The 23,923-nt window shown below is 48.9% G+C and overlaps 1 protein-coding gene across 1 annotated transcript in view; it reads right to left on the reverse strand.

Moving 5' to 3' along the window:
- Window positions 1–23,923, reverse strand: part of CDH23 (cadherin-related 23) — a 523,436-nt gene that overhangs the window by 280,239 nt on the left and 219,274 nt on the right. The window contains exon 8 of the mRNA XM_006889037.1: window positions 4,283–4,334. Within this exon, the coding sequence (XP_006889099.1) occupies window positions 4,283–4,334 (52 nt within the window). The remainder of the gene's footprint in view (window positions 1–4,282; window positions 4,335–23,923) is intronic.

The raw sequence follows: 23,923 nt of genomic DNA on the forward strand, positions 1-23,923 counted from the left end.
CGAGAGGGACATCATGCTGGGTAGAGTAGAGGGACAGCGCAGGAGGGGAAGACCCTCTATGAGGTGGATTGATTCAGTGACTGGGGTAATTGGGATGGTTGTGTCAGAGGCAATGAGATTGGCACGGGATAGAGCAGGGTTTAGGGCTGTTGTCCATAGAGTCGCTATGAGTCGCAAACGACTCGACGGCAAATAACAACAACAACAACATTACCAGCTTAACTAAAAGTGATCCCATTTTTTTAAATTAATTTTAATAGACATTTACAGAGGTTTTGGATTTCCATTCATTCATTGCCGCACTTTTCTCCCTGCTCACCCTTCCCCACCAGTTCACTCCCCCTCTGAAAAAAAAATTCCTTCATTAGTATACAATTCCCCCCACCCCCCACCCCGAGTACACTTCTGTATGCAACCTTAATTCTGGATTCCTGTGCTAACCATAATACTCAATCACATATCACTTCTAATCTGTTCTTTCCCTCATCTGTTTCTATACAATACATAATTTATCCAGTTTTTCTGTCATACCCCAACCCTGATGTCAGACCCATTCTACAACAGTGGCACCATGCAGTATTTGTCCCTTTGTGACTGAGATATTTCATTCAGCATAATGTCCTCCAGGGTCACCCATTTTGAATAATATTGCATGAGTTCCTTGTTTTTTAATGTGGCGTAGTATTCCACTGTATGAATATACCACAGCTTCTCTATCCATTCGTTTGTTGATGGGCCCTTAGGTTGCTTCCAACTCTTTGCTATTGTAAACAAAGCTGCGATAAACATGGGTGTGCATAAGTGATCCCATTTTTAACTTTTCAACACTTTTTTCCTGCAAATCACCTACAACTCAGAAGCCTGCTATTGATTGTCGAAGGCTGTACTTTCTCATTTAGAAAGAAAAGAATTATCAACTGTGGTACCTTTAATGGTGTCTCCCCACTCAAAATCTACACCGTCTCATGGTCATACTGCCACTTTTTGGGCCAGAATCTGGTCTCAGTGCATACAACGCACCCCCCCCCCCAACAACCTGCAAGCAGACGCTCCCCATGGGCACACAGCCACTCGGGAACAATCCCTCAACATCCTCCCACCACCTACCACACACACGTAAATGCACATACACGCTCACACATGCTCACAGTCCATTTCACACAGCCATCTGTATAGAATTCACCTTTCAGCTTCCTGCCGGGCAGGAATGACTAACTCCCAGGACTGACAGCCAGAAAGGGTTCTACCCAGGGAGCTGACAAGACCACCTGAACAAGGCACGAACTCTGAGGCTCCTTTTGTTGCCATGGCAACACCAGCCTCCTTGGGATGCCAGGCTTTGGTGGGTACAGAGGGTGGCCTCATACCTCAAACAGGAGAACCCCTAGGGAGTGTCCCCATTTAAAGATCATTTGATTGATCCATTCACTCAATTCATTTAGTAATGTTCACATTGAGCACCTTCTGTGTGCAAGGTGTTGGCAGATCAAGAAAGGAAGGTAAGGTTCATATTCTCAGTCTTACAGTGATGATGGGCATTAGGGCTATAATTACACCATCAGACACATACTAGGTCACTAATCCAAGACCTCAAAAGTAAAGCCACCTGGACTAGACAGGTGACAAGATCATGCCACTCGAGACAGGCTGCGTAGGTCTGAATTGTAGCCCTGCCACCGACTTGCTGTGTCTAAACTATTTAATGTATCTAGGGCTCAATAGGGAGCTCTGGGGGCCTAGTGGCAAGAAACTAAGCTGCAATCCTGAAGGCGCATGGTTCGAGTGCACCAGCAGCTTGGTGGGAGAGGCTGGACAATCTCCTCCCATGCGATTAACTGTCTCTGAAAATCCACCAGAGGGTCAGCTATGGATCTGTTCTGACTTGACAGCACACAACAACAACAGGGCTCAACATCTTGGGCTGTAAAAAGGAGGCAATAAGGACTGATTATTGTTAAGTGCCATCGAGCCACCTACAATGCAGAGTGACCCCACAAACCACAGATCTGACCCCTGCTCTCTCTTGTGCCGTCCACATCACCTCTGAAATACTTGAGCCCCTTGATACAGTCACTGTGTCGAGTCATGTTGAGGGTCTTCTTCTCTTTGGCTGGCCTTCCTCTACCTTTCCCAACATGCTGTCTTTGGATTGACAGAAGATTAGAAAATGAATCATCACTGTCTGACAAATAGGAAGCTCTCAACAAATGTCTGTCTGAACTTTACTGAGCTGCTACACCACCATGGGCACCACCACCACCATCGGGGCCTGGAGTTGTTTGCCCAGCAGGGCACTGTGCCAGCCCCACACCTTTACCAGGCAAGACTCACAGCTGAAGAGCTATGGCTACAAGGTGGGTTTCCTGAGGCTGAGCCCACAAACACAGCCCTCAGGCCCACCAGGCTCGCACCCAGGGCTCTGGCCTCTGCTCCCTCCATCACTCACCCCTGGATCATCATCTCCTTACACTACCCCCCTTTTCTCACTACCTTTCCCTCCCTGGGGGCTGTCGGCTTCTCTGCTGTCCTGGAAACTGATACCACCATGCCTGTCCATCCTCTGGTCTCCTACTAGACATTCTTTGTCCAAATCCCCTGGGGGCTCGGGGCTGAGGAGGGTCTCAGAAGATGTCTTTCACCTGTTCAGCCCCACTGCGGAGCAGGACAGCTGTGTCCTATGGGCTGACAGGTGCTGTGCTGGGTATATGGAAGGGGTGGGGAAGCTGGGGGTGCACTTGGTAGGGAGGGGTTCGTAGGTGAAATCTTCAGCCCCTAAGGATCTGGGAACTGCTGATCCAAAGGATTCACAGACCACAAGAGGCTGGAAGCTCACTGGCCCTGCTGGCCTTCCCGGGGCAGCTGCCTCCTGGAGCTCCAGGCATCACCACAGCCCCTTCAGGTTTATGAGAGGCTGGGAAGTTGCAAAGCAGGTCTGAAAAGTCATGAAAGGCTGCAGGGACGTCTCAGCCTTCACCCTGCTACCCGCTCAAGCACTTCCTAGTTGCTGCCAATGATTCCAACCTGTGAGAGTCCTAGCATGTCTGAGGAGGACCTGCTCCACAGGAGTTTGTTTTTTAAACTATGGTAAATACACAGGGAGCAAAACATTGCCAATTCTAACAATCTTCACGTGCACAGTTTGTTGTTGCTGTGGGAGGGGCCATCAGTGGAGTACAACTCACAGAGACTCTGTGGACAGCAGAGATGACTCCTGCCCTGTCCTGTGCCATCCTCACATTCTCTGACACACTTGTGTCCATTGCTACAGTCACTGTGTCAATCCATCTTGCTGAGGACCTTCCTTTCTTTAGCTGACCCTTCCCCTCTCCAAGCATGATGACCTTTTCCAAAGAAAAGCCTCTCCTAGCAACATGCCCGAAGCATGTGTGACGGAGCTTTGCAATCCTTCCTCCAAGGAGCACTCTGGCTGCACTTTTTCTGAGGCATATCTGTTTGTTCTTTTGGCAATCCATGGGATGTTCAGTACTATTCTCCACCCCACAGCACAGAGGTCTCACTTCTTCTGTCATCCTTACTCAGTGCCCAGTTCCCAGATGCACAGCAAGTGACTGAAAAGACCATTGCCTGAATCAAGCACACCTTAGTCTTCAAACTGACATCACTGCTTCTCAGTAATGGTTTTCAGTGGCTGATTCACTGGAAAGGGATTGCCAAGCCTTTCTTCTGAGAGATCACTGGATGAATCAAAATCTCTAAACTTACAGTAGACAGTGGAAAGTGTGAAACAGTTCACAGACACAGAGGAAAAGTTGCTACCATTTATCGAGGACTTACTGGGTTTCAGACAACAAACTAAGCTGTTTTCACAACTAGTTAATCTTCACAATAACTTTGTAAGAAGATGAGCTATTTTATGCACACAGAAGTACGCCCAGAGATGCTACATTACTGTGGCCAAGGCCACTGGGAGTGAAGTCTCCCCCACATGCTTGTGCCCCACGTGTTGATGCCCACTCTGCACCAGGCCTGTGCTGAAGAGCAAGGAAGGATGGTAAGACAAATAAGAGGCATCATCCTTCAGAGAAAAATGCCAAGGCATGGGGTTACTTATCCTCAAGTAGGAAATCTTAGATTTAAGCCTGTCCTGTATTTTCACATATAATGCACTCATGTAAAAAAATGATGCACAAAGAGCACAGAGGAAGTAAATGTGTCACAGGTGGTACTATTTTTCTTTAAATTGTACTGTGCACATTATTTGTGTAAAATATGGTACATTCTGGAAAGCTGTAGGTAACCCCTCCTTAACAGAGTCCCACACCGCAGCTAGATGGCCACATGATGACACCTTCCAGGGAGCCGAAGACGTGGGCCTGCAGTGGGGACAAGACTGAGAAGGTAGAGCTGGAGAAATACAGGTGACATGTGTGCACCTGTGACGTACACAGGCACCAGGGCCAAGCGGCCTAGGCAGTGCCGACCTTTGTGGAAGGCCTATGGCTGAGTGAAAACTGGCAGGGCAGGTCATGGGACAGTGAGACACAGAAGGAATGCCAGGAACCCACCAGGTACCCGGAGGCTGGAGAGGAGACGGCGTGAGATGGCAAGCCAGCAGGGTGAATGGTGCAGAGAGGCTCAAGAGTAGATCCTTTAAAGGCTGTGTCTCTGGACATCCCAGAGGTCAGACTTGGAGCTACCAAGGAAAGCATGATGACCTTCCTGGGTCCTGGCACCCAGAAGTTTGGTGTAAAAATAAATAAATAAATAAAGGAGAAGTGGCAGCCAGAGGGCGCAGTAGAGTCAGCAAAGGGCTTGTGTGTTTCCTAAGTGGCCATGGACAGAGTGAGCCAGTGGAGAGGGAGGCAGACATTGGATGGAGTGCAAACTTGGCATAGCAGGATTTGGGGGCCAGCTGTGGGAGTTGGGGTACAAGCTCATCTCTGGTCTCTATGTTCTCCCAGACTGGGTGCGTTCCATCCCTACTGTCAAACCCCATCAGCCCCACACTCAGTCATGTCCTTATCTCCCTGCAGCATCGTGGTCCATGGCGGGGCCAGGTCTGAGTGAAGAGCTGTTTCCTGAGTGGCTGGTGATGTGTGGGGAACACAGGCTGATGACTTTCAATTGCTTTGTCTGCTTTACTGGGCTGACAGCCCCAGTGTCTCCCTCCGCTCCCACTGGCCGCCGAGGTAAAGGAGACCCAGGAATGCCACCTCTACCTTAGTCCTGTCCCTTCTCAGCATCCACCTCACTGTCACATGCATCGGGAGCACAGTACACCTCTCAACAAGAGGTTGTGTCATGTCTGGCTTCCCAGAGCCCCTGAACACTGGGATGGTCCCCCAGAGATGCTTTGGGATGGATTTCCTTACCTCTCATGCCCTGAGACCTGACCTTGGAGATGAAGGCTGGACTTTGTTCTCTGTGGCCTGCAGTCCCCAGAATACGCTTATCACACAGAGTGACCTAGAGTTTTGCACCTTTCCTCAGGTATGATGAATGCCCCCCAAGCACCAACCCATTGTCCTTGAGTCAATTCTTACTCAGGGAGCCCCCACATCAGGTTTCCAAGGCTAAAAATCATAATGAGAGCAGACAGACTCATCTCTTTACAGTGGGTCCTGACTACTGGCCCTTCAGCGAGCAGCCCAACCCCTAACATGCACCTAACCCATAATGCTGAGAAAAGTCAATTCACAAACAGTTAAATGCCTGGCCATTCACTGAAAGGCTGGCGGTTCAAATCCTCCCAGAGGCACCTCAGACAGACCTGGTCAGCTCCTTCAGAAAGATCTCAGCCATTGGTAACCCTGAGAGCACAACTCATTCACACACGGAGTGGCCAGGAGGTGGATGTGACTCTAAGGTAACTGGCACTTTAGTGATGCCGAGCCCTCTGCTGGCATCAAAGGAGGAAGAAAAGAAAAACAAAGTCGTTCTTAGGAAGAGAGTTTGTGGTCTAGACAAACTCCAGGTCTAAGCATCCATCACTCAAAGGCCCATCCTGAGTGGGGACAGGGTACGTATAAGATGACCTTCAAGTCTTCCCAGGCCCAGGGTCAGGGGTAGGTACCTCTGGGATGAGCAGAACCAGGCCCAGGGTCACGGCCTTTTTTCAAATCCAGGTCTCCACTTGGGGTCTGTCACATCAAGAACCAAGTGAATAGTTACCTGCCAGATGCCACAAAGGCTAAGTAAGGTGTCACCCACAGCAGCTGTGAGACCTCATGTAAACCATCAGACCCCTGAGCCACCAGGTCCTCCTTTGCCAGGTGTAGAGGTGGTGGTGGGGCTCAAGGGGGTAGCGTACCGATCTTTCCTCCGGTACCCTGCCTGTTATCTGACTAGAGGGAAGATTAGAATAGGGGAGGCCCAGCAGGGTGGGAGAGTTCCACCTCGTCCAGAGCGAGCTGGGAGGGGCTTTCCTTCAGGGTGCCCTGGGCTCTAGCCTGTGCCAGGCACTGGGCAAAGTGTCTTGCATAGGTATTTTTTGATTTGTACAAAATCCCCATGGAGGAACAAACCCCATTATCACTGAGTCGGTTCTAACTCTTGCATGCTCTGGGGAACTGTACTCTCTGGGGTCTTCACTGGCTGAATTAATTATCAGCAGTGGATTGCTAGACCTTTTTTTCTGAGGGGCCTCTAGGTGGGTATGATCTGCCAATATCTCATTTCGCAGTTGAGCATATTAACCATTTGCAATACCCAGGGATTCTTTTTTCAAAGCCTTCATAAATGTGGCCTCATCACCCCCATTTTACAGATGTGGAAATAGAGACATAAAGGGGTAGAAAATAACTGACACTAAGGCATCCAGGAAGTGAGGTGCAGGAAGAGTTCTATTCAGCTCCTAGTAAGCCCTGGTGGCTCACTGATTAAGAAGCTACCCTGCAATTCTAAAGGCATGTGGTTCAAATGCACTAGCTGCTCCACAGGAGAGGGATGGGCAATCTCTCCCATGCAATTTACTGTCCCTGAAAACCTGCTATAGAGTCAGCTATGAGTTGGTTCAGACCCAATGACACACAACAACAGCAATGGTAAGTTAAAGGGTGTAGATCTTAACCAGAGGCCCTCAATCCTCCTCCCCCATTAAGCAGCCATGAGAGAGCTGCTGAAGTCTCGTAGGCAGACGGGCTGGATGCATCACTGTCCAGTGGGCCATGTAATTCTGACTAGGGTAGAGATGTATTGCAGGATAATGAAAATTGGGAGTGAGTGTGACTCTGAGAAAGATACCTTATGAATTAAAAATTGTCACTCAGATGCCTGCTGACAAAAGGGACCCACATCCTGAGTGGCACCTGGGCCGGGCTTCATTCAACAGCTCATGATCAACATATGGCATCCACCGGTGTGGGTTACCTCCGCGTCAATGAGGGAGGGGAGCAGGCAAAGAGCTTGCTTCCCGAAGGACCTTCGGGGTGTTTAAAGCCAGCACCCCTCCCCAGAGCTTCTCCTAAAGAAAACCACCTGGTGGGCCTCATCTACATTCAAGTCTCAGCTCGAATGTCCCTCCACAGGAAACTCTCCTCATGGCCAACTCCCCAGTCCCTCTCTACTCCTTTATCCACTGTTGTTTTCGTCAAAGTACCTCTGCTCTCTGGCTCTCCTCTCATCTGTTGAGATGTTTACTCATCATCTGTTTTCCTCTACAGCAATGGAGGTGGGGGAGGGGGTACAGTGTCCTCAGTGGTGGCCATGTGAGAGGCAGTTGTTGCTACGTGCCATTGAGTTGCCTGCAACTTATAGTGACCCTATGTACAACAGCCCTGAAACCTACTCTATCCTGTGCCAGCCTCACTGTCTCTGACAGACCTACCCCCATTACCCTAGTCACACAATCAATCCATCTCATCAAGGGTCTTCCTCTCTTGTGCTGTCCCTGCATCCTCTCGAGCATGATGTCCTTCTCCAAGGACCAGTCCTTCCTTGAAACTTGCCCAAAGTATGTCAGATGGAGCTTCAGAATCCTTGCCTCCAAGGATGCAGTAGGTGCTCAATAAATGTTGTTTGGAATGACCAAAGGGCTGTGAGGCTCAGTGGTGTAAAAGGCCACTGAGCGGAGTGGTGCTGGGTCACTCACAATGTCGCAGACTCTAGAGACCAGAGTTGAGTCAGGGCCAGTAAGGAGGAATCAGCCAATTAGCAACTACATTGAGAGAGAGACAGAGAGACAGAGAGACAGAGAGAGCGTGAATGTGTGCATATGTCCTGTGTTGTCTTGGTTCACTGTAGTTGTGTGTGTGCGTGTGTGTGTGTTCTGTCACCTTGTTTCATTGTAGTTGTGGGGGGTGTGTGTGTGTGTGTGTGTGTGCGCACGCGCGTGCGCGTGCCTGCATGTGCGCTGTGTCGCCTCGGTTCACTGAAGTTATCACTGTCCATTCTGAATGGCGGCCTTCGAGCCCCTCGAGTAGGTGTGAATTGCAGTCTGCTTGTCTCCCAGACGTTTTCACAGAACGACAGTTTTCATCAAGCTCACTTGAACCACCAAATGATTACCTCCCCTAATAAGAACCCAAGCTGGACTCTGATTAATTTACTAACAACTGGCTCCAATTTCTGAGACATTAACCCACGTAGCCAAGGACAGTCAAACCTATTCTGTTAGGATTGTTAAGGGTCAAGTCATTACAAACAGAGTGGTATACAGCAGGCTTGGCTCCCACACAGTGGGGTGCCTGCAGGGAGACAGGCCCTGGCCCTCCAGACGCTCCCCCTGCCCCAGCATTCCAGGGGTGTGGGCTGACAGCTGGGTCTCCCCACTCCCCACCGATCCTGTGCTCTGTAGCGGAGGGAATTTTCCCCCAGAGAATCAACATGGCCACGTCCACCACAGAGCCGCTGGGAGGGCCGCCATGGTGCCGTTCAACAGGGAACATTGAAAGCCAAACAGCCTCAGTGCCAACAGTGAGGGATTAGTCAAACAAGTTACAACATGAAATTTGATGCCACAGAAAACAGTGTGGCAGAAGAGAAGTTTATAACTAGAGGAGCTAAATATTCTAGATATCTGTAAAAAGAAGTTGCAAAATAGCACAATTCAGCGACTCCTTCACTCAGAACTGACTCATAGCCCATCCTCCAGTGGGTTCCTGAGGCTGTAAAGAGAACAGGAGGGGATTGCCCATCTTTCTCCCACAGAAAAGCTGGTGGCCCCCAGAGGCCATTGTCCAGGCAGGTTGCAAAGGGAATGAAGTGTCAAAAAATGCTGGCAAGGATTTTTCCTGAGCAGTGATGCGGGAGCAGGGCTTCTCGTCCCTGGCATCGCTGGCATCCTGAGTCTCTGTTGTGCATGTTGGTCCTGTGGACTGTTTGGTGCTGAGCAAAAACCGGGGCCTCCATCCTCTAGGTGCCCGCTCTAAGGTGTGGCAACCAAAACATCGCCAGACACTGCCAAATGTCCTCTTGGGGACAAAAATGTCAGGAACCACTGTCTTAGAGTCTTTTCAATTTTTCTTTTTGAATCACATTTTTTTTTAAATGTAAACAAAATTCCTTTTTAAAAATACCCCACTGTCTGTCTCTGTGTTCTAAGTTGGGGCTAGGCTCAAGGTGATTTGTCAACTGATTCACTTTAATGAGCAATTCTTCCTCTTCCTCTACCTCTACCTCTACCCTTTTACTAATAATTGACAGAAATGAAATCTCCTGAGGGATACAGGCCTTTTCCTGCCTCGTCCCTGCCTGGCTAGCCAGGATAAAGAAATTAGTTTTCTCGCTCTTCTGAGAGGAAGAAGCAGCGCGAAGGGAACAGGAGTGATCCGAGACCGCAGTCGGCACCTTGAGCCTCCTCAACAAGCCCAAGAGTGAGGTGACCCGGGAGGAGCTGCAGAAGCAAGAGGAGGGAGTTTAACACGGCCCGCTCTCCATGCTCACTCAGTCGGTCAAGAACAACACGCAAGTGCTCGTCAACTGTCTCAACAAGACACTCCTGGGCTGTGTGAAGGTCTTCGACAGGTCCTGCAACATGGTGCCAGAGAACGTGAATGAGACGTGGACCGAGGTCACCAAGAGTGGCCAGGGCAAGAGGAAGTCCAAGCTCATCAACCAGGACCGCTACATCTCTAAGATGCTCCTGCGTGGGGACTTGGTCATCATGGTCCTAAGGAACCCCCTCATTGCTGGCAAGTGGGGCCGCCCCCGCCTCTACAGCCCTGCCCCATAGCCTCCTCCTGCTGCCCTTGGAAGACCTGTCCTGTACTGGGAATAATAAAGTCCCCATGTGTGTTTTTTAAAATGTTATTCTCACAAAGGAGTCTACAAGATACTGGGAAGATTGAACATCAAAAGGCGGGGTTCTCTGCTACTCCATCCACAATCTATGAAGTGTCCTCCTCCACCCTGGCAGTGTCCAGTCTCCATGGAGAAGCAGGAGCTGCATTAAAAGGTGCCCATTCCTGCTAAGGGCCACTCACGGCTCTGGAAGGCTCCTTGAAGGAGGGCAACGGAAGGGGCTCCCCAGCTGGGTCTGGGGGGACAGAGTTAGGTGGTGTGTGGGATGAGTCAAAGCAGAAGACTGGGAATGGGGACTGTGCCTTCTAGGTGCGGGAAATTAGCTGGAGGAGAAGGGATCTCAGGGGAGGCCAAGGCTGGAAGAGAAGCCAGGAATGAGGAGCTTTGAACTGAGATCCACAGCCTGGGTTGTTATGTGATAGCAGTGTGGGATCTCTGACAGGAATATGATGGAAGTGCAAAGGCCTGGAGGTAGCAAGGTCTGAGTGCCAGTGATGAAGATGTGGACTGGGGAATGGTAATGAGAAAAGGAGCAAGAACAAGGGCTGATGTTCACCGAGGGTCCCTGGTGTGTGTGCCCCAGTTCTAAGCCCTTTACATCAACTATAAACCATCGCTCTTCATGACAATTCTATGATCATCCTCATCACTCTTATTCCAGTTACGACAGCTATTCCCATTTTATAGGTGAGAACACTGAGTCACAGAGAGATTACGTGATCTGCCTGAAGTTCCACTGCTGGTAAATAGCAGAACCAGGATTCAAGGGCAGACCTTCTGATCCCGCAGCCCGCTGGCTCAGCCCACAGGCCAGGTGCCCCTGGGCGATCCGGATTGCCACTCACTCCCAGTTGCTAGAGGACCCTCCGCTGTTAGTATGTCTGTTCATAAGCTCCATCCACCGGTTTCTCAAAACACCCGGGGGGGGGGGGTGGCACTGCTGCCCCACTTATCAGATGAGGTCACTGAGGCTCAGGTGGTTGTTCAAGAGCATGTGGCTGGTCATTGGCCAACATAAATGTTCAAGAACACATGCTGATATTAGAACCTGAGTCTTTTGGGTCTTAAGCAGACTTCATGGCTGCCAGAGACTTGGTTTGGTCCATGCGGGCTGTGTTTCTTCAGCCCTGGGCTCTGGATATGAACTCCCGTCTCTCCTGAGAAGGAGGAACAAAATGCACACAGATTTTTCCATTCCTACCTCCTGTCTTGCTTGAAGTTTAGTTACTCCCAGCACCTGGGGAAAGCATGCCCAGCTGGAACCAAGGCTGACATGGTTGAGGAAGTCCAGAGTAGCCATACCCACCTTCATTGGTGACCCCCTTAGACCAGAGTTGGGAGCCCAGGAGTCCCGGATCCCCAGCCCCTGTTCCCCAGAGGGCACCCGCTCTACCCACACCAGGCCTGGCCCTATAATTCACCCAGACCTGGCACTCAAGAGCAAGCCAGGGCTCAGGGAGATTTACGGGCGCCAATAAAGCCATCTCAGTCCTCGCATAAGCAGCGTTTTATATTTGATGATCTGAAAGGCCTTGTCCTGGCGGGGGAGGGCGGGGGGGCAGGAGGAGGGAGACACTTAAGAAAACAAAGAGGACAGTGATCAGATGCCCAAGGAGAAGGGGGTGAGAGGGGAGGGGGCCATGCACTGTCTGTCACCCTGGCAGTGCTGCATACCACCCCCAAGCTCCCCTGGTTCCTTGGCGGCCAATCCAGTGATGGGACATGAGGAAGGTAGACCAGGGCTGGGCTTCTTGGCGGGGGGCAAGTAGAAACCACCTGGGCACTGGGTGGGGGTGTGGAGTCCCCAAGGGATGGGACAGTATAAATTCTAAAAAAAAACCCCAAAACCAAAAAAACCTGACTGCAACCTCAAAAAGGTAGGGACATGAAATCAAGAGACTTGGCTCATCCTTACCCTGGCTATGATGGCTTGTGTGCCTCTCTGAAACTCAGTTTCCTCATTAAGGGTGGGGATGCTTGCTCTACTAGTGGGGCTGCCTGGAGGATCAATGAAATAAAGAATCTGAAAATGCTCACAAACCATCAAGTGACATGCCTGCATCAGACATGACCACATGCCAAGGTACCTGGCATAGGTGGAACTCTGTAGTGGCTGGAACTGGATGGTGTTAGACAGAAAAGACTGTGGCAAGATGAGGTGCAGTGCCAATTGTGGAGACACATGATATTTGGGGCTGGGTACCCCAAACTTCCCTTCTAATCATACATCTCAGGGTCCAACCTCTTCCTCTAAATGCCACTCCTTCAGTCACTGCCTCGACACTGGCATGATCACAGGGAAGAAAGCCTGGCATCTCGCTAGCCCTGAGTTCGAATCTTAGTTCCACTGCTTCTAACCATGGCTTTGGCTAAAGGGGTCTCCTCTCTCAGCCTCTGTTTCCTCCCTGGTAGTCACAGAATCGGCCTCACAGGCATTCCCTGGAGCATCTCTGGACAGAAATGGTTAGGCACTCAAGGATTAGCGAGAGGTTGGTGCCGTGACCCCATCCCGAGGTGCCCTGGAAGAGAAACCTGGCAATCTGCTTCCAGAGGTCATACCTTAAAAACACGAGAGCAGCTCTGTTCTGACACACGTGGGGCCACCAAGAATGTGAGCAGCAACTAACAATGATGACGAAATGTGTCTGGGAGGATTCAGGGATGAGCATGGGTCCTGGCACAGGTCGTGCTCCTCAGCCCTGCGTCCTCCCCTTACTCTCCCTCTTCCTGCTTCCTTCTCCCCATAACTGCTGATCCCCACGGCCCACCGCTGCCCCCCCTCCCACCCCAGGTGCCTTTTCAGAGCGAATGACTTTCAAATGTGCAGGAGAGTCCATCACGCGCGCGCGCGCGCGCACACACACACACACACACACACACACACACACACACACACGGGTAATTTATGAATCAAATTGTGCTCCGTCAGGTCTCTGCAGCCCAGAAATAGAAGTGGTCGGATGAGGTTCAGGGAGCCAGCCTCAGATGCAGTTATCTTCATACAGACTGGCCACCAGCTGCCAGGACCAGGCTCGACGACTGACCTTGAGGGGCTCCCTGGGGGCTGCAAAGCCCCCCTCTGCCTTTCCCTTGGCCTCAGTTCTGAAGAGAGGACAGAGAGCTGCCCATGTCCAGGCAGACAGTGGGGCGGCCCTGGGCAAGTTTCCTAACTTCTCTGGGTCACAGGATCCTCCTCTACTTAAAAAGAAGAGGGCTTTCCCAGGACAAGGGTTTTCTAGATGACCTCGTTTTGGGAAAATTCCTTTTGGCAAATAAAATCTTGCCCAGAGCAATGGTATTTAAAACAGCCAGAAAGCAAGCTAGCTGCTGTGGCTTAACCTAACAGGGGGTCAAGAATCAAACTCACACAGCAGACCCCTCTTCCTGGAGAGGTCCAGGGCTTCAGGGAACCTGGAGGACTTTTAAATTTTAAGCTGTAATTTTGGCTACAAGTGTGCACCAAGGACAGTCATCATGCCATCTCTAGTACCTAAACTGAAAAACACTGACCAGCTGATCTCCTGAGGCTCGGAGGATTGCTGTGTCCTCAGCAGATTCTGATCTTTTTGAAAAAGACAGTATGTTATCATGCTGAGGGTCAGGATTCAAATCCCACACCATTCCTACCAGCTGTGTGACTTCACCAACTTACCCAACGTCTTTGGGCTTTAGTTTCCTCAGTGATGAGAGGAGCAGATGATACTTATCTCAGAGAGTTGAGGTGAAGATTAAAGCTGGTAATGCATCTATTTAATCTGGCACAAAGTCCAGCACATAATCAGTGCTCAATAAACATTATAAATTCAACACATATTGGGCTATTTCTTTTTCACCATCACCTCACGGATTAGTAAGGTGAAGTGACTGGAGAAACAACTTGTCCCAGGTATTGAGCTGGGATTTGAACCCAAGGCCTTTGATGCTAGAGTCTGTCTCCTGTGTTATTTTTCTTATTCTATTAACACAGCTTCTAGAAGGTTCCACCAGGAGGGCTGTGGCCTGCGCCAGGCCTACTCTTCTCATATTAGAGGGTTCTCCAGAGCCTGGTCAGTGACTCAGAGTGTAAGTAACATCAAAGCAGATGTTTCTGGTCAGGGAGTGACTAAGGGAAAAAACAGAAAATTTAGTTCCATACAGACCTACCCAACAACATGGAAAACACACACACAAAAATCCCAAATTCATGTTCTACTGAGGATGACTCAGAATCACTAGGTTCAGAAGAGTGGATGGCAAATCTGTGCAATGGGGCAGGAGCCCCCAGGCTGTAAACAAGATGGCCAGGCTTTTTCCAGAGAGTATCCCAGGAAGGCTGGTGCCATGGGCATAGGTGAGGTTAAATTTACAAAAAATCTGTGGTCAAATAAATTTGGTAAATGCTGAACAAGTATCTTTATTGCAGGACTTGTCAGAGGCTTTGATGTACACTGTGACTTATGGGGACAAGGACAGTGAAATACAGTGTCTGCCCCCTGAGGGTCTGGGAAACCACTGATGAAGTGACAGTGTAAAAGGGACAATTATTCCTCACATCAGGTGATGATAAAGTTCTAGAAGTAGAGAGTGGTGATAGGTATGTGAATTGTGAATTCACAAGACACACTGAATCACACACTATGGTAGATTTTACACATACTTTCTCACAATTTGTAAAAATGCTGTCCCCACAGGTACCCTCAAATGGAATGTAAGGGCTTTAAATCAGTTCATTCCAGTCTGACCTCCTGCTGAGGATTCAAATTCCCACCCCAGATACACCGAACCAGAATCGACATTTTCATGACTCCCAGGTACATACAAGGGAACCAGAGGATCTGTCAGAATCACCTGGGAATCTTATGAAAATGTAAATCCTGACTCAGCATATCTGGGGTGGAAATTCGAATTCTCAGCAGGGTGTGGAACTAGGATGAATCTTTCTAAAGTCCAAATGGGCAATAACGAGGCCAACATCACAAAGCAAATTAGAAGCAGTGCAGGCACTAAACTGCCTGGTCTCAAGGCTGCTTCCCTGATGCCTCCTGGTCCAAGGGATGCGGATAGCCCTCGGAGATTTTTTTTAAGCAAGCAAGCAAGCAAACAAACAAACAAACAAACACACGACACACACTTTTTTACTAAAGAAGATTTCAAACATACACAGAAGCAGATACAAGAATATAATGACATCCCATGCACTCACCTCCCAGATTCAACAATTACAAACATTTTACCAGTCTCACATCAATTTTTCTCTTGAGTTATTACAGCAAATTCCAGTTCATCCTTAAATACTTTATGTATCCTGATAAAGATCGTTTTGCTTCTGATGCAACCAAACATGCCACTTTCTCACTAAGTACAAATAACAGCTCAGTGATACCACCTAGTACACAGTCCACATCTACGTGTTTGTGGGTCTGTGTGCGTGTCAGGGGGTGGCTGGCCACTCCATCCAGGCAGCTCAGCTTGAGCCCCAGCTCCAGCTTGTCACATCGTGTCCCCAGTTCCTGGCCCTGTGCCCCGAATCAAGTGGGTATTCAGAGAATGCTTGATTAATGGGTCCACTAGGGAGGGGTGTCCTGAGATGTTCCTGTCCCCTTGGCTCCTAGAGGCAGGAACTAATTTCTGACGAGCAAGCGAGAGACAGTAAGAGGAGGGGTGCCCTTGACTTTTTTGGCCGGGAAGGAGGCTCAGCCGCCTGGACTTTCCCAATGCCTCTGACTACTTTGTTGGAAAAAGCCACAGGACGGAGTTCTCTCTCCCACTCTGGCATCAGGATTTGTGCCCTTCTTAATTACTGGGGCTCTTTGTCCCCCTTATTCCCCATTAGCTGACCTAGGCTACGTTCCCAACTTTCTTGACACAAATACAACATTGGTTGCTATCAAGTTAATTCTAGCTCATGGTGACCCCACGAGTGTTGGAGGGACTGCAATGGCTGGAAATCTTCAGGACTTTTTTCGGAGGTAACTCTATGTCGACTAACCTGCCAATCTTCAGGTTAGTGGCCGAGTGATTAACTGCATGCTCCACCCAGGAGTCCCAGGGAGGGCAGGACAGCAGTGCCCTCATGAAGCTCCCCAGGGAAGCTGAAGGAGTGGCCCTAATAACATCCCCTATTGTGAATTCTGTAAATAGACACTTTTGGGGAGGGAACGGAGCAAAGGATCTTTCTGAAAACAGATGGTATCTCTTGAGGGTGTTGTGTAAGCTTGAACGGCTCAGCTCCCATAGAAGTGAGGAGATAAGTCCCTTGCTGTGGGGGGAGCTCCTGGCACTGTACCCCGCCAAAGGCACCGATGGAACATCAAAGCCAAACATCCACCTTAGACATGGTCAGAAAAAGAGGGCGGCAGTTGGTGATACGCAGGCTCCCCAAACCTCTGCCCAGATGTGCCTCCTCCCGCTTCTAACACAAAGCCCCAAACAGTGCCAGCTGTGGCCACAACGCCTGCAGCTCCCCTGGTTGGAAAATGACTTATGGCTTTAATTAGCGAGGCCCGGATTGAGCATCAGGAAGGAGCCAGCCCCATCATGCTCGTCCATGCTCCTCGCAGTCAGTGGGGTTGCCAAGTTGGTGCTGGTAAACGGGAACGAGGGTGGTGCCGGTGCTGCCGGCCCCGTCACACTGTATCATGTTCAGGGTCCCCTTCACTTCTGAGTGCCCCCAGACTGGCCCTGCTCTGTGAGGATGGGGCAGTGGGTATATGGGGGGAGGGAAAGAGAAGCAGGAGCTCTGAGCCTGGCACGGTAAGGCTCTGCCCTAAGAGTGTCAGGAGGGGACAAGGAGGGACGAGCCGGAGCAGAGAACAGCAGTGGGCTCTGAAGAGCCAGGTCACCAACAGAGCTGGAGATGGTGAGGAAGAAGTGGCAGCCGCACAAATGCCCAGGCCCTGGAGCAGCGGCAAGAAGGGTCATTGGGGGCGTCTCCTGGCCAGTCTCTCTGCTCCTCCTCTTGCCCTTTCAGCCCTTTTCCCCTGGCAGGTCTTCCTGTGAGCTTTTCTGAATTGGACCCAGATCAATCTGCTCCATTGTAGTGCCTTTCCAGGACACCTGAGATGGAACCCTAATGCTTCTCCCTGGTCTTGGAGCCTCAAGACCCAGCTCTGAGGTCTAACCCCCACCATCTCATTTGAATTTCCCTTTTCCTTCGAATTACACCAAGCTCATTTGTGCCTCAGGGCCTTTGCATGCCCTACTCTCTAAGGCTGGAACTCTTCCCCATTCAAACTCCCCATGACTCCCTCCTCCAGTAGGGCTCAGCCGACTGTCAAAGGCCATCATATCAGAGAGACTGGCCCCAGTGGCCCTCTGGTTGCCCAGGCCGGACAGATTCCCATCTCTTAATCCATTTTCTGGGAAGCACTGGTCATGATTTGACACGATCTTGTGTATTAATCTGTTTGCTTATATCTGTCTGTCTTTATCACTAAATGATACATTCCAGGAAGGTAAGAGTGGTGGCTATCCTATTTGTGGCTATACCCCCAGCAGCTGACACATGAAAAATGCTTGAAAAGAAATATTTCCAAAGAAGTGAATTAGCCCAATTTCTTGATTATCAAGAGTGATGAACACAGGTCCCAAACTGCCCCGCGAACCAGAGGCAGAGCAGTTAAACCAGAAGCAACTACCTGACCACTAGGACCAAGCCAGCCCCTGCCTACCTTCCCCATCAGAAAGTGCCCCTGGGGGAGCCAGGCTCCAAAGATGATCTTGGACATCTCTGGGGATAGTCCTCAGCAGCTTCCTTGTTTGTGGCAGATTTGGGGCAGGGGAAGAGGCGTGGAGAGACGCAATGATGAAAGGAGAGCTGAGCAAAGCAGCAGGCAGAGCTCAAAGCTGGAAGCAGGGCCTCCCTCAGTGCTCTGGGCCTCTGCTTTCTCATCTGTGACTTGGGAGAGTGGAGCCTGTGGTCTGGGACATGTTATTGTTAGTTGTCATTGAGCTGATTCCAACTCTGGGGTGACCCCCGGCATGCAATTAACTGCTCCGCAGGGTTCTAAAGGCTGTGGCCTTTCAGAAGCACACTGCCAGGGCTGTGTTCTGAGGCATCTCAGGGGTGGGTGTGAAACTCCTGTGTTCTTGTTAGTAGTTGAGCCATTTGCACCATGCAAGGAAACTCTGAGGCAGGCAAACCCCATAAAACTGGGCCCTCTGTGATGGAGGAACCAGGGAGGTCAGAACTGCAGAAGTGAGGAAGACTGCTTCACTCCCTGCCTTCTGGACCCCAGTACTGTCACCCGCTCGTGCTCAGGCCCGAGTTATCAATCTCCCGCCACCTGGAGAACTCCCCTAAATGAAATTCCTATTGGCGGGGGCCTGTGATATAACAAGTCACTCGCTTTGCCTGGGAAATGAAAGATGATAAGGCAGAGTTCCTGGGACAGAGGCGATCTCCATAAATCTGCCAAAATGTGCTGGGGATTACTTTGTGGGATTAATTATCTGTCCTTCAAACAAAGACCTGACCTCAGCGGCCTGAATGTTCCCCACCTGCGAGGGAGGAGGCGCTGGGCTGCGTGGAGGCTGGGCCCCCAGCCTGGGAGGCAGGCCCGGAGGAGGGGTGGGGGCGGCCAGGACAAGTGGGCATTGTGACATGGCCATTTATCACCCCACTCCCCATGCGAGAGCTGACATGGCCCCTTCTCTCAGCCCAGCTAGTCCTCCTGGCCAATACTTTGTGCAACTCGGCTTCTTTCCATCTCTTCAACCCCCAGGCCTCCGATCTAGTTCTCATGCCACCAGGGCAACCCCAACCTTCTCTCCTCCCCTAGCTACACTTATTCTGTCTGGGATGGGTGGGAAGGACTGTGTGCAGTAGACAAACAGACACCCGTGCGGCACCTACCACCTCATCGACCACATGCCCCGGAACTCCTTTTGATCTCTGGGCCTCTGCTTGTTGCCATGGCTGTGTGCTCTCAAGTCAATGCTGGCCCACAGCCTCCTTACTGTGCTGCACAAGGGGACTCATGCGGGCAGCTCTGAACCAACAAGACTTTCACAGGTTTCAGTGAGGCACATGGACTTCCGACTCTCATGACTTGGGTTCCAATCCAGGCTCTGCCACTCCTTGGCCGAGTATGCCTCGACATGCTGCATAACCTTTTCCAAGCCTCAGTTTCCTCTTCTGCGAAATGGGGACCTGACAGTGCTTGTTGCTGGGCACTAGCTCCTGTCTACAGGGGACATTTCATGAGGTTCCATCATCCTTCTAACTACAGAAATTGGATCCAGGCAGCTTTGTCTGTCTCTAGGCCTGCCCCTGTTCCCTGCTGAGCCCCGATGGCATGTGAGCCTTCCCAGCCCCTGCATGAGGCCAAGCAGAAGGCACCACCCCTGATGCCAAGGAAAATCAGTGCTAATCACAGGAAAGGTGGCCAAGAGCCAGGATTGACATCAGCCAAGCCCGATTAGTGGTTCTGAGTCACACGGGCCGTGGAGGAAGCTGGCTGGTGCGGATCCTGTTTCCATGGAAAAATGAGAGATAATGTGTTCCTGGTGGAAAGTTAGATGGGTACCTCTGGGTACGGAGGTGGCTGGAGTGTGAGAGATGTGGGAAATAAATTGGGACAAAGGTGGCTTGGTGCCAACTGCTGACTAGACACCATACTACCTGGGGCTCCCAGAAGACCACACCTGGGTGGGACCTCCATCTTCTTTCCTATGGGTCGGCTGGGAAGGCTTATCTTAGAACAGATAACTAATGTGAAGGCACCTAAGGTGTGGACTCCAGGAAGCTGGGTGATCACTCTGAGGGAAGAAGAGAATGAAGGGAGGGAGAGAGGGAAGGAGACATGCAAAAGCCGCAAGCCAACCAGGTAGGTGACTGAGGCCCAGAGATGCACAGCAGTGGGCATGGTGGCATGAGTGGTAGAGGTCAGAGAGAATAGAATTCACTGGGTATGAGCTTGAACTTCTCCATTACAAACGAGATGGGAAGAACAACCTTCTAATACAAGCTGAGTGATCAAGGAATCTGCCTGGAGGAGGTGAGCGGAGAGCCACATTTTAAAGCTAGAGAGGGATGAGGAAAGATGGGGAAAGGGAGAACAGGTAGACCATCTAGGCAGTTAGGAAGATTCAAGCTTCCTCTCTACTCTTCCCAGAGTCTTTCGTTCAGAACGCATCACTAGGTTATGTTGCTAGAGACATGAAAATAGTGTACTGATCATTTCTTACGTAGCAGGCACTGAAGGACTGCCTTTCTTTGCTATAGGTATGGTTACCTCTGTATGTAGAAGCGAACTGTCCCAGGTCTCACAGGCAGTGTGAGCAGAGCAGGATTTGAAGTCCCATCTAGCTGTTCCAAAGCCCCAAGATGTGACCTGGAGCCCTTTCTCAGGGAGAATTAGACCAGTTACTTTGTTCTGGGGGCAGCATCCCCTCACTGCGGTTTGGGCTGAGGCAGGGACAGGACCTGTCCTCCCAACACACTGGCCCTGTCTATGACTGTGAAACGGCTGGTGCTCTACATCTCAAGAAGTAAGAAGAGAAAGTTCACAAATGTCCTGGGCACAGATGGGGTAAGATGGGCAGGATTTAGATCAAAGGTGATTTGCTTTTTAGATCTGTTGTGTCTACCTACACTGAGTCTGCCTACCTCACTGGACTTCAGATGTGATCTTCAAATTTGGTGTTCAACTAAGTCTTGCCTTTGACATTTGCAAGCTGGGTGACATCAGACAAGCTACTTAACATCTCTCTGAAATCATATCCTCACAGGTAAGTGAAGTAACGGCAGTATCTTCCTCACAGGGTTAAATCTGCCTCCATCAAGTCAACACCGATGGATGGCAACCTCCCATCAGGGCCTGAAGTTCTAATTGTAATGGAGGAAAACGACCTCCTCTTTCTTCTCCAGAGCACCTGGTAGATTCAAACCTCTGACCCTCTGTATCGCCTAACATACAATCAACTATGCCATCAGTGCTCTTTCCCAGGGTTGCAGTGAAGAATAAACCAGTTGACACACTGTAGCTACTTAAGTGCCAAATGTACAGGGGTTACTCTAGAAATGTTAGTAAATGTTATTAAATTGGGTTTATCTCATCATTCCTCCATTTCCACCCCTCTTTTCATTAAGAGTCTCAATCCCAATGCCTTCCTATACATGCTTAAGTACATATATTTGTATGTATTTATATACATATATTGAAATGTCTACTGATGCTATTCCCATGTTTTGTTTTATTTCCAGACACAATATGCTGTTACTTTGACAACACAAGACTCACTCATTTTGCTATATGCACATGTAGTAAATGGAATCATACGAAATTGCTGACATGTGATCATTTCTGACCTACAAAAATGGTGATTTCAGGTACTTCACCCTAATAATTTATAGCTATTACTTGATGGAATAAAGTCTTAGAATGAAAACTGAAAGGGAAGAACATGCTTTGCATTCCTCAAGCTAAAATAATTGGAGGAAAATCTAATGAGTTACAGTAGTGGGAGAAGAGGGTGGTTCTATGGGAAAATAATGAACAAAAGCAGCAAAAGATGGAAGGAAGCCACAGAGTCTCTATGCCAAAAATAACTGATGAACACGCAGCACTTTCAGGAGGAAGCGAAGGACCAAAACCCAATGGCACTGAAGGAAGAAGTCCATGTTGCACTGAAGACATTGGCAAAACCAAGTCTCCAGTAACCGACTCAATTCTGTCTGAGCTACTTCACCAGATGTTACAATACTGGAAACACTGTATCACGTGTAGGCTGATACATAAAATCATAATCTGGGTGATAGCTGCCAGGCCAACCACAGGAAGACATTCACACTGTGCTCATTCCCATGAAAGGGGATTCAACATAATTCAGAAAAATATTAAACAATATAATTAATATTTCAAAATGGCCACAGTGGTACATCAACAGGGAACTGTCAGAAATTCAAGCTGAGTTCAGGAAAGGACATGGAATGAGGGATACTATAGCTGATGTCAGATTGATCTTGGCTGAAAGCAGTAAACAGTAGAACAATTTTTGCCCATGTTTTGACTATGAAAAAGTATTCAACTCTGTGAATAATAGTAAATTATGGATAAAACTGCAAAAAAAATTGGGATTCTGGAATATTTAATTGCACCCATATGAAATCTACATGTAGAACGTGAAGCAGCTGTCTGAATAGAACAAGGAAATCAGGAACAGTAGGTGGTTAGGGCTACGTACTTTCACTGTACATTCTGGGAAACTGGACTATATGAAGCAGCATGAGGCATAACGAGTGAAGGAAGACTCATAAACAATGTGCCAATGACATAATCTTGCTTGCTGAAAGTGGAAGGGATGTGGAGTACATACTGATGAAGATCAGAGAAGACAATAAAAACAAAAATCCTTACAGCCGGACCAGTAAGTTACATCATGATGTATGGAAACATGACTCAAGTTGACAAAGCCTTCATTTTACTTGAATCTACAACTGATGCTCAAGGAAACTGCAGTGAAGAAATCAAACACTGTTTTGGGCAAATCAGACCTCTCCAAAATGTTACAAAAAGCAAAGATGTAACTTTGAGGATGAAGGTGCACCTGATTCAAGTCATGGTATTTTCAATACCCTCAAATAAAAGCCAGGCAATGAATGAGAAAGACTGAAGAACATATGGCTTTGAATTATGGTGTCGGCAAAGGATACTGAATACACACCACAGACTTCCAGAAGAATAGATTTGTTTTGTAAAAAGTTCAGCTCAAATGCTCCTAAGAAGTGAGGATGACCATCTCATGGACTGGGAATGTTATCCGGCTCATGGACTTTGGGTATGTTATCCAGAGGGACCCATCCCTGGAGGAGGACGGTATGCTTGATAATATAGAGGGTTAGCGAAGAAGAAGAGTGTTCCCAAAGAGATGAAGCCACATAGTAGCTCAAACAATGGGCTCAACACCAGCTATGATTGTGTGGATGTAGCAAGGCCTGCGTGGATGATGCAGAACCAGGTATTGCTGTGTTTTATGTTGTTGTACAGAGGGTTGCCATGAGACTTTATGGCATCTACTAACAGCCAGCAACTGCTGGAGAGAATTCTTCCATGTTAGGCTTGACATTTTTTCCCCCCTATAAAATACTGGGTAGTAAATATTTTAGAATTTTTTGGCCAAGGGGCAAAACTGAGGCAATTACATTGGCACTTTCTTATCAGGAAAGAAATAAATTTCCACAGAAATTACTGATATAATTTTCTATGTTATAATAATTAAAAAGAAAATTGCAGTCTTTTAAAAAAATACAGGTCTACCAATGAGAGAAATGGGACTTTTTTGGAACACAGGAACAACACTTCATGTGACTGGTTTAATGACAATGTTCCCTATAATCAAGTGGCTATGAGTTGGACTAGACTCAGCAGCACATAAGAGCAGCATAATCAAAGCAGCTATAAATACTCATCCTCGAGAGTCACTCTTAGCTCTGAACACCATCAGGAAGCGGTCTTGAGCAATGTGAGCAACAAGTATGGTGGTCATTATAATTGCTAGTTGCATTTCTACACTTTCCAGTAGGTTTTAACATTTCCATATATATCCATTTGTTCCTGAGGTTTCCCACTCTGTGACTTTCCTTCATCTATTTCTCTTACTGGCTCTTGCAACTTTTCCCTTGTTGATAAATAAGGAATTACTTATGTATTTTAGAGACTAGTCTCTGGTTATTATAATCATTGCAAACATCTTCTCCAGATTTATCATGTGGTGTTAACTTTTGCCTATATATCCCCCACTG

Source organism: Elephantulus edwardii, unplaced genomic scaffold (genome assembly GCF_000299155.1).
Source record: "Elephantulus edwardii isolate Elephantulus edwardi_28Jun2011 unplaced genomic scaffold, EleEdw1.0 scaffold00074, whole genome shotgun sequence".
Classification (NCBI taxonomy): Eukaryota; Metazoa; Chordata; class Mammalia; order Macroscelidea; family Macroscelididae; genus Elephantulus; species Elephantulus edwardii.